This window comes from Typha angustifolia, chromosome 7 (genome assembly GCF_048772165.1).
Source record: "Typha angustifolia cultivar Huaian chromosome 7, ASM4877216v1, whole genome shotgun sequence".
In the NCBI taxonomy this organism is placed as follows: domain Eukaryota; kingdom Viridiplantae; phylum Streptophyta; class Magnoliopsida; order Poales; family Typhaceae; genus Typha; species Typha angustifolia.
Window position 1 is genome coordinate 17,150,540 of NC_133245.1, and position 9,772 is coordinate 17,160,311.

Genomic DNA, 9,772 nt, shown 5'->3' on the forward strand with positions numbered 1-9,772 from the left:
TTTTTCTGTACTATATGGAAGAAAGAAAAAAATGAAAAGTGCAAGAAGATGGAAGTGCACAAGATCAGAACATACACGGACTTTTTCATAGTATGTTACCATGAATTAGTAATACTGAGGATCGCAATTTCTTATCATGCATACTTCAGTAACAATTACAATAACAATTAGTAGGGGCCAACAGTTAATCAATGCAAATCCAACTGAAAAAAGAAAATAAAAGACAAGGCCAAACTCTCTCTACAAACACTTAAGAAAGCCTTGGTTGCAACCTGCAAGATCTAATTCCTGCCTCGCTGCCATGGCATAGATGAACTTGGGGGAAGAGGCGGCAAATCCAAGGAGTCGAACATGTCCGGAGGCAGGTCATCGAAGAAGATATCATCTGTCCCCTGGTGCTCTGCGCCACCGGCATGATGAGTGCCTTCGGCTCCAAAGAAGGGTAACCCCATGGATGAAGTTTGCATCTGGTGAAGAGGCTCCGGACAAGTTATATCATCGATAGAACTCATGTCGACGAATCCCGGTACGAGGTCGGGGCTCTCGGATAGGACCGGAAGGTCGAGAAGAGGGTAGGAGAGGTGGTCGAACGGCAATTGCGCCAGCGATGTGGTGTTGGATGAGCTAGATTCTCTGTCGACCATGGCTGGCTCAAGAAGAGGGAAGGCTGTTTCCAGGTTGAGAAGGCCCGGGCTTGACAGGTCTGGCATTGTTGTGGCAATGTGGCTGTGGTTGTCCATGCAGGAGGCCTTGCTACATTGGCCACTGGAAGACTCTCCCTCAAATAAGATGAGATCTAGGCAAGGATCCTAATGGCCATAAACGCATTATGTTATGAAAAAAAAAACAATATTAAGCGCATGCATTATCCCATACGCCACTCATCTCTCTATTTCAACTGTCATTTTATTAAGAAATACGTAACACTAACAGATTAGAAAGGTCTTACCTTGAGAGTTTGCACCTCATGCGAAGAGACGGGTGTCTTGCCATGATTCTTGTTCGACCTCGTTGGCAGTGGCGTTCGCAAGATCCTCGCAAGCCTCTTCTGCCGCGTGCTCCAGAAGTTCTTGACGTCGTTATCCGTCCTCCCCGGCAGATAAGTCGCTATCCTCGCCCATTTATTCCCCAGTTGCGCTTGCAAGTCGATAACAATCCTTTCTTCCTCCGGAGAAAACTTGCATCCCCTTCATCATCATCATAATTACAATCAATATATATACATACATACATACATACATATATATATATATATATATATATATATATATATATATATATTGAAGTAAGAATGCATGATGGCATAAGTAGTACGTAGTTACGTTTTCAAGTCAGGCTTGAGTTTGTTGACCCAACGGAGACGGCAAGACTTGCCGGTGCGGGGAAGAAGGCCTTTGGATCGAATGGAGCTCCAATCTCTCGGGCCATGATTGCGAACGTATTCTAGTAGGATCTGGTCCTCTTCGGCCATCCATGGCCCTTTTCGCATCACAGTTCCTCCTTCATCTCTTCTGCCACTATTGCTGCTCCGGATGTTACTTTTGCCGGTGCTGCTGCTACCAACGTAACGTCCTCCAGATGCTTGCATTATTGTATCAATGTGATGCTAAATTTTGGACATAGGTTTTCAAAACTTGTACGATTGAGTACCGCCCACTACATCCCTTTCCTATTGTTTAGGGCGAAGTGGAACAAGGTCTCAGAGAGAGACAGAGAGAGAGAGAGAGATAAACCGCCCCACTAACTGACCGTGGTGATATGACCGTCGGACGTGGGGCTATAAACGACGCGGGAAATTAATTTTGAGTACTAATTTTAAGCCGAATCCGAACTAAGCCCAATTCAATCACGAACGCTCGAGTTTTTAAACGAGCCTAATTCTAAGTCTATTTTCAACTTCGCGATGGAGAATATTTAAAATTTTTAAAAATCGTATTAAATCTTAGTTTTAAGCTAACTAGCATAATATAAATATATGATCATGGAATGAAAATTTTTAATTATTTAAAATATGAGTTAAAAATTCATTTTATTCAAAAAATAGTATTATTAATATCATAAAATTGTTATGATAATGATGCATTGTGATACAAATAAAAAATTAGGAGGATAGTTTAGTTTTATGTATAACCATTGGGAGATAATTTGAAATTTACCCTTTAAATTTTAATTGGTTTCTAATAAATGCCAATGAGATTCTGCTATCGATTAAAAAAGAAAAAAAAAAGTAAGCCCGCTGGTATTGAAACTGTTGGGTCTTGAATTAAGAATTACAATATCTTTATGTATACTGAACTATACTTTTTAGTGAAAATTTTAAGCAAATAAATGGTATTTTATTAACGATGTGATTTGGTTATGATCAGGTCACCTCATTAAATAGATCAAATTCATTGGGTCAAACCATAGTATTAATTGTTATTCTAGCATCAAGCATACATGGTTAATATTCAAATGTGAAATATAAGAGCTGTTTTTCCGAGGCATTCGAACGTCCAACTAACAACATTCGAACGCCACCCCAACCTAAGAGCAGTTTTCATCGTCCAATGGCATTCAAATGTCATCCAATGAAATTTGAACAACCAATACTAAATGTATAGATTTGGAGTTTGGACAAAGCATTTGGGAATGTGTCTGGGCACTGAGATTATTTCTTTCGTGTTAGGATTTTAATACCTTTGATTTTTGGCAATCTCTTTCTCTCTTATTTCTTCAATGGAAGGCCGCTGCCAACCCCTTACCTTCCGTATTGACTATCAATCGTCATAGTCCAATAAGATCACCATCGACTAACTCCTCCCTCCTCATTTGTTGGTTCTCCTTCCTCTTTTAAGACCTGACCTATTACATCTTCATCTTCCCCACTAAGTATCACAGATCTACAATATGCTATCATCATCTTCATTCACTTTTTCGCATCCATCCTTTATTAATTTTATAATCTCTACCGCTTTCACCACCTAATTGCCCACTACCATCTCCATCAAAATCCATCTTAGCCAACAATTAATGATGAATAAATATAAAATTTGTCGACATATTAATTTCTCAGCCTATTAAATAATCTAAATATAGATCTTAATCATCTTAACTCCTAAAATAAAATTCTGGCCCCGCCGCTGCAGACCCAAGCCAACTGGCCGTCAAACACTGTTACGGGAAAGTAGTTTTGTGGAAGAAGATCCGAGTGAAAAAGAAATATATCCAACTCAAAACCAAAGAGAATGCCATTTTGGATTCTCGTAACTATTGAAACGATACATAAATTATATGGCGATAAACAGAAGGGGAACAAGTAAATTGTTGGGAATTTGCACTCGAGCAGCAAATGGAGATCCATCAACGCCTACGAAGAGTTTCTCTCTATCTTGTTCGGGTCTGCCATTTGGGATCAAGAAACAGGAGAGGAGCAATTCGAGATGTAGGGAAGTCAACTCGTCTCTCTTGGAGGAGCTCTCATCCATCTTTGAATGCTTGCGCCAACTTCCTTCATGTCACCCACCTATTGACATCGACGACGAAACAAAAATGTATTAAAAATGATCATTTGCAATTCACATAGGGTGAGAGTGAAGGTGAGGGTGATTGGGAGTAGTGAGTAATTTATGATTCGAGAAAATATAAGGGGCGTTGCGGTGACATCGCGCACTAGGAAAGGGAACCTATCGCAAAATTCCTTCCCACGGAGATTATCGATGTAGCAAGCTTACCGTGTGAATGCCGGTGGCGAGGAGGGCGGCGGGGAAGGCGGCGGCGCCAGCGCCGACGAAGAGTGTGGCGATGGCGAAGGCCTTGAAGGGCATGGCCGTGGCGGCGCTTTCCGAGAAACCTCGTCTGTACCAAGCGATTCCCGCCGCCATTTGAGCTGAGCTCGCCGCCGCCCACCACCTCCACTTCCCCTCTCCTACTCCATCGTTTTTCTCTTCACCGCTCTCCCTCTCCATCCTCCTCCTCTTCCTCCTCCGACGACGAAGGGTTTCGAGATCGGTTATGCCGCTGCTTTTTAGGGCTTTTCTCCTCCCTCTGGAAATTTTGCACTTACCTTGTGATGTAGTTATAATCACCATTACAAAGGTTACCTCCTGCGCTTCAGGTGATATTCTACCAGAGGTTGAAACGGGTCGGATGATTACCCGTCTGGGCATGGATATATATGATTCATCTCCACCCTATCTTTTCTTATCGGGTCGGTTTCTTTCCCTGTTATCTCCAATTCTCAACTTAGCGGTGACCATAACCAGACCTCTCGCATAACGGCATAACCCCCCGGTCCTCTCTCTCCAATCTCCATGGCTCGCAGCCATGCCTTACCCTTCGTCCTCCTCCTCTTCCTTCTCCAACACCAATCTCATAGCGTAAGTGTTTTTTAATGGGATCCAATTCCTTCCTCCTCTGCCTTCTTCCTTCTAGGAAGCTAACATTGTAGCTGGGTTTCATGGATTAGGTGTTAACCCTCGCACAAGCGCGCAGCTATGAGGGCACAGCGTACCCGGTGGTGGTGACCACGTGGCCATTTCGGGAGGCAGTCAGAGCATCTTGGCGATCCGTGAACGACCTCGATTCGTCGGCCGTCGATGCCGTCGTGGATGGCTGCTCTGCCTGTGAGGAGCTGCGATGTGATGGTACAGGTCGGTGATATGAAGTTGGGATCATTACTCTAAATTCTTTAGATAAATTACAATGGTTTTCTTCTTTTTTTTTCTTCTTTTGATGGATATGTTATTATAATTGTTTGTGAGCCAGCTGAAAGCTCTCTGATTTCCATTTAATGGTAGAATCAAACATGCTTTCGGTTTCCTGTTGGGGACTAATACAATTAGTAAATTTCCAGTTGGTCCCGGTGGTAGTCCAGATGAGAATGGTGAAACAACAATAGATGCTCTAATTATGGATGGGGTAACAAACAGGCACTTCATCTTTTCTTATAACAATATATCTTGATATCATACTTACAGAAGATCACGATCTACTGCTTGCCTTTAAGGACAGTAGACAACAATGGAGGTAGGAGCTGTGGCCGCCATGAGATATGTGAAGGATGGAATTAAGGCTGCAAAGTTGGTTATGGAGCACACGCAGCATACTTTGCTTGTAGGAGAGAAGGCATCAGTCTTTGCTATTTCAATGGGTCTTCCAGGACCAACTAATCTTAGTTCAGCTGAGTCCATCGAGAAATGGGCTAAATGGAAGCAGAACGATTGTCAACCTAACTTCCGAAAAAATGTCTTTCCTGCAAATGGGTGTGGACCTTATCATCTCAGTCAAGCTGCATCACCTGTACTTGAGGGCACTTGTGGATATATCAGAGGGGAAGATGGCGATGGGAAATGGTCTGGAGCCAGCAGCTTCTCAGGAGTGCTGGAGAAAAATTCCAATTTGATTGGTCGTCACAACCATGATACAATCTCCATGGCCGTAATTGATAAGGTATTTCATGATTGTTAGTTTTCTTTCCATTTAGTAATGAACATAATGATTTTTGTGCTTTTCATAGATGGGGCATATTGCAGTAGGAACATCAACCAATGGTGCTACATTCAAAGTTCCTGGCAGGTAAATTTTTTGATAGATATTACTTTGGAAACTGCATTGCAGACTTAGCATGAATTTAGAGATTTTGTTTAAATGCATACAACAAGGATTTCTGTGCTGGAAGCAATGCATTGCCTATTTGTGATTGTCTACATCACACTGTTTATGGACCACGTAAAGTAACTCTTGTCGCTTGTTGTTCAACGAGAGATGTCCTACATGTGAATTTTATGCTAATTTGTATCATGCATATGTATATAGATCCCCACAGAAACCTTGTCATTCTCACCAAATCTGAACTCTTTCCAAGTCTTAAGAGTAATTTTGAAGGTTCAGTTAATATAATGATGATCAATAAGGTGGATATCCACTATCATTTACTTTGCATTTGAAGATTGCTATGGTATGATCTAGCAAATTGTTAATTAGACCTATGATTCCAGGGTAGGTGATGGACCTATAGCAGGATCTTCAGCATATGCTGATGATGAAGTTGGTGCATGTGGTGCAACAGGAGATGGTGATATCATGATGCGCTTCCTTCCATGGTACTCAGCTCAACGTTTTTTTCTCCCAGTTTCTTTCCTCTGCATAGCATAGGATACTGATTGTCATTTGAAGATCTCACATGTTCTTAATTTTTTACCTACACCAATCGGTATAAGCTCCTCGAGAAAACAGTGACTTCATTGATGTCACAGCAAGATCTTCAGCTTGAATTGCACAAGCTTATAAGTTACTAAACTAAAAGGGAGCTTCACTCATTAATTTGAGCCAAAAACACCCATGGGACTGACTACAAAAGATCTTGAGCCATATATGTAGTACACATATAGCCATAATATAGTCATGAAGGCGCCTATCTGAAAGAGATAAATTCTTTAACTTCTCCCTATACCTCCGTAATTTGAATGTTGTAATGATGTCGGGTGAAGAATCGGACAATATCCACTCTCGAAATTTTCGGTTGAAGACATTGTTTGTCTCAACTCTCATGGAGTGCTTTTGCAGTTACCAGGTCGTGGAGAGCATGCGGCAAGGAATGGAGCCCAAGCATGCTGCTGCTAACGCAATCTCAAGAATTGCACGCAAGTACCCGGACTTTGTTGGAGCTGTTTTTGCTCTCAATAGGAAGGGCATACATGCAGGAGCTTGCCATGGTTGGACGTTTCAGTACTCTATCAGGAACTCCAGCATGGAGGATGTGGAAGTCATCACAGTGGTACCTTGATTACAGCAACAAGTTGAGTATCATAATTGATAATATGTTTAGTTTCGAGAAAATATTTAGTTCCAATGATGCTGCTGCTTGTGCCGTCGCTTCCTGTTTGAACTTAAATTTTATTAGATACATTTCTCGGCTGTCCAAAGCTGCCTATTTAATCAACCATATTAGCTGCCATTCTGTTTCAGTAATATGTCATCTATATTCAGAAGAACTTCAGAGCCTCGGAAGTCCACTTCTAAGCTTTATTTTACCGTTTATATATGCTACATCCTACTATTTTCTCTAATGAATGCTTCCTACCATCTAAAGAGCAGCAGGGCCCCTAAGATGATACTGTAGGACGACTTGCCGTTCTCTAATAACAAATGTTGAGATGCAACAGTGGCCTAAAAGTTAATTTACGTGATTCAACAATCACACCTACAGATTCCCATATTCATTTGAAGCAGTTTAAAGTACTCATTAATTATTATATACGGCTTCAACAATGTCTTAAGAAAAAAAAAATTCTTCATTCTTTTTTCTGATGTTCGACGATATGTAGTCAATTCTCTTCAAACAGAAATCGTTGCTTGTTGTAGTTGGTTGAAAACTCTATCTATTATAACAGGCAACTTGAGGCGTGGGTAGAAGAGAAAAGAAGTCGTGGATCTAAGCGAAGTAGATAGACGGTAAATGAAAAAACCAAGGCGTAAAGAGAACTTTTAAGACCCGGATTAAAGCCAATTATACATACTTTTCCTTTTCTTTCTTGAAGTACATTTATCTCGATCTTTCCTAGCCATTGACTCAAATCCATTGTCCTGCTCACAGGCTTTCTTTTCTTATAACCTCACATGGTCTCAAACGTTTGCAAGATATGGTTTCCAATACTCTTATCTTTGCTGCCAGTACCTACTCTACATCACGAAAATAATAATTCATTCGAATGCATGTGTACTACTACTCGATAGGAATTTATCCTTTGCAGTTAAAATACAATTAAGAAATTAGGCATCATCAGTTGGAAAGATACCTTGCTAAGCTCATCAACAGAATTCCACCGTATGTTTGGCCGGCATACGCCAGGTGAGCTGATGGGCTACCTGCATTTGTGACGCATTCCATAGCATGTTACTTCACCGAGGATGTAACTATTTTAACAACAAATAGTCTTCACTGATACATAATGTGCCATGCTTATAAGCAAGCACAACTAGACAAGGGCAGGGATAAGAATTTAGTATAAGAGCTTTTCTATCCAGCAAAAGGAAGGATACTTACAGGTACTTAACAGAGGCAGCAGGAATAAGTTGCAGTGGCATTATGGCACTTGGGATCTGGGGCATTCCCTTCACCCTCATTCTCGTACCATGCAGGCGATTTGTGGTTCTAGTTTACAAAATTCAGCAGCTCTGTCAAAGTATTCTGCGGCCACGATGGACATCTCCAGCTCTCTCGAACCACTTGGCAAGGCTAAACACGATGACCTTCATGCTGTCTCATTAGATTGAGAATGCCGGATTCTGTGTTCTATACCTGAGGTGCGAAAGTCGTAGGACAAATTTGTTCTTATCATTTGATGTGTGATGAGTATGTAGCTAACTGTTATTGTTTCCTTGGCATTGAGTGATCTTGGTCTTTGATAATTCCCCTCCTAATACAATGTCCAGTAATTTATGATATGTCTGACATATCAAACTGAGCTATTCTAGATCTTCAAGTAATAGTTCCTCATCTCCTTTTTCCTGCAAATTTAGTATGCGCCAAGCAAGAAAGTCAACCAAGAAGGCATAATATAACAAATTAACAATTCTACTGCCTTTCTTCTGAAATGAACTACCTACTAGAAGAAAAAGGAGAACTCTTCAAGATGTGATTAGCAACATTATGAGAAGGTAAAAAAAAAAAGCAAACTTTCCATTTTCTTTCTTTTCATTAAGAAGTTTGAGAAATAAAGGATGAGCAGACATACAGGGCCAGTGTAGTCCGAGAACCTTGTACAGCGGATTTTTGCTTCCTAAAACTCTTCCACATCTTTTGTAATAGTACATGACATAGGTAAGAAGCCAGAGTTGCGAGCACTTGATGCCTTCCGCATGCATCTAAAGTGGCAGCTTTACATAGCATTAAGCCATATCAATTCATATAATGACCTCTGGAAGAAGGAACTTGTTGGAGAGGCATGACCATCATCTTATAGGTCACCATGGTTAAATTTAGAATCAATTAATATCATCAGCCATCCAAAGGCGTCACGTATTTTCCAACTCGACGTATTCATGACACATAGGAGCCAAACTGAGAGATTCTTTCTGTTAAAGTTTCGAGGCCCTCCAGACGTACAAAATAGATTCCTCTTTTCCAATCTTGTTCAGCATTTATCTGCCAGAAGTACCCCGCGACCAGGGAACTTAAGAGTGGAGTTGCATTGAGGAGATGCTCACTTGGATCGACAGTATAAGGAGTTGAAATCGTGTGCTATTCTGCTCTTCCACCCACGATTCTAACCTAGGACAGAAAGTATACTAACAGTATATTAACCTAGATAAAGAACTGAATGCAAAATATCTGAGACACTTGTCGGCGTTAGGCAGGAATCAGATATTTTTTCTTGTAAAGGTTGATATTGCCTTAACAGTTTGGCTGGTTGGAGGGATATATGCAATCCAATTCCCACTATATCCGTTAACCAACCAGTTACCACCCTATCCGGTGTAGCTTGTGTGATTCGAAGCATTCAACAGAGGCAATTCGTCGAACAAGATCAGGGCACCAAGTAGGACAAACAAATGAAACAAGAAACACAAAGAGGAGCTGTTTACCATGTGGGACTCCGCAAGAAGGTAGGAGAAGTTCACGTCCTGGAAGCCGTTGTCGGCTGGGATCGAGATGGTGAGTTGTGGTGATTGGTGATTTAGATGGGGCGATCGCTTCGATTTTAGCTATCAGATTCCCCCGCTGCCTCATGAAGAGCGAAGCCACGAAAACCGATAGTATCCAAAAGTCAAAATATCTGCGTGGCCCGAG

At 41.3% G+C, this 9,772-nt stretch overlaps 2 protein-coding genes across 5 annotated transcripts; one reads left to right on the plus strand and one right to left on the minus strand.

The window, feature by feature from the left end:
- Window positions 1–207: 207 nt before the first annotated feature.
- LOC140762618 (probable transcription factor MYB58) lies at window positions 208–3,947 on the minus strand. The gene is made up of 4 exons (XM_073100490.1): window positions 3,714–3,947; window positions 1,323–1,606; window positions 950–1,187; window positions 208–809 (listed from the first exon to the last, which is right to left on the minus strand). The coding sequence occupies exons 1-4, from the start codon at window positions 3,945–3,947 to the stop codon at window positions 282–284; spliced, it is 1,284 nt and encodes a 427-aa protein (XP_072956591.1). The 3' UTR covers window positions 208–281.
- Window positions 3,807–7,641, plus strand: LOC140762873 (probable isoaspartyl peptidase/L-asparaginase 3). Of its 4 annotated transcripts, XM_073100849.1 has the most exons (7): window positions 3,807–4,358; window positions 4,448–4,631; window positions 4,835–4,899; window positions 4,996–5,430; window positions 5,498–5,556; window positions 5,979–6,083; window positions 6,547–7,639. In XM_073100849.1, exons 1-7 carry the CDS (start codon window positions 4,293–4,295, stop codon window positions 6,764–6,766), a joined length of 1,134 nt encoding a protein of 377 aa, XP_072956950.1. In that variant the 5' UTR covers window positions 3,807–4,292; the 3' UTR covers window positions 6,767–7,639. The 4 variants fall into 4 exon arrangements, with proteins under 4 accessions (XP_072956950.1, XP_072956952.1, XP_072956951.1 ...); XM_073100850.1 differs by lacking the exon at window positions 3,807–4,358 and having other exon boundaries at window positions 4,556–4,631; window positions 4,993–5,430; window positions 6,547–7,641; XM_073100852.1 differs by lacking the exon at window positions 3,807–4,358 and having other exon boundaries at window positions 4,570–4,631; window positions 4,988–5,430; window positions 6,547–7,641.
- Window positions 7,642–9,772: the final 2,131 nt, after the last annotated feature.

Bases quoted from the DNA above. Each gene is read 5' to 3' on its own strand.
- LOC140762873 (XM_073100849.1), top strand. From the start codon at position 4,293: ATGGCTCGCAGCCATGCCTTACCCTTCGTCCTCCTCCTCTTCCTTCTC. The intron at 4,632-4,834 runs GTCGGTGATATG...GTAAATTTCCAG, and splicing joins GCTGCGATGTGATGGTACAG to TTGGTCCCGGTGGTAGTCCA. The intron at 5,431-5,497 runs GTATTTCATGAT...TGCTTTTCATAG, and splicing joins CCATGGCCGTAATTGATAAG to ATGGGGCATATTGCAGTAGG.
- LOC140762618 (XM_073100490.1), bottom strand. From the start codon at position 3,947: ATGGAGAGGGAGAGCGGTGAAGAGAAAAACGATGGAGTAGGAGAGGGG. The intron at 1,607-3,713 runs GTAAGCTTGCTA...TCCAAAATTTAG, and splicing joins TCGCCACCGGCATTCACACG to CATCACATTGATACAATAAT. The intron at 810-949 runs GTAAGACCTTTC...TATGGCCATTAG, and splicing joins ATGAGGTGCAAACTCTCAAG to GATCCTTGCCTAGATCTCAT.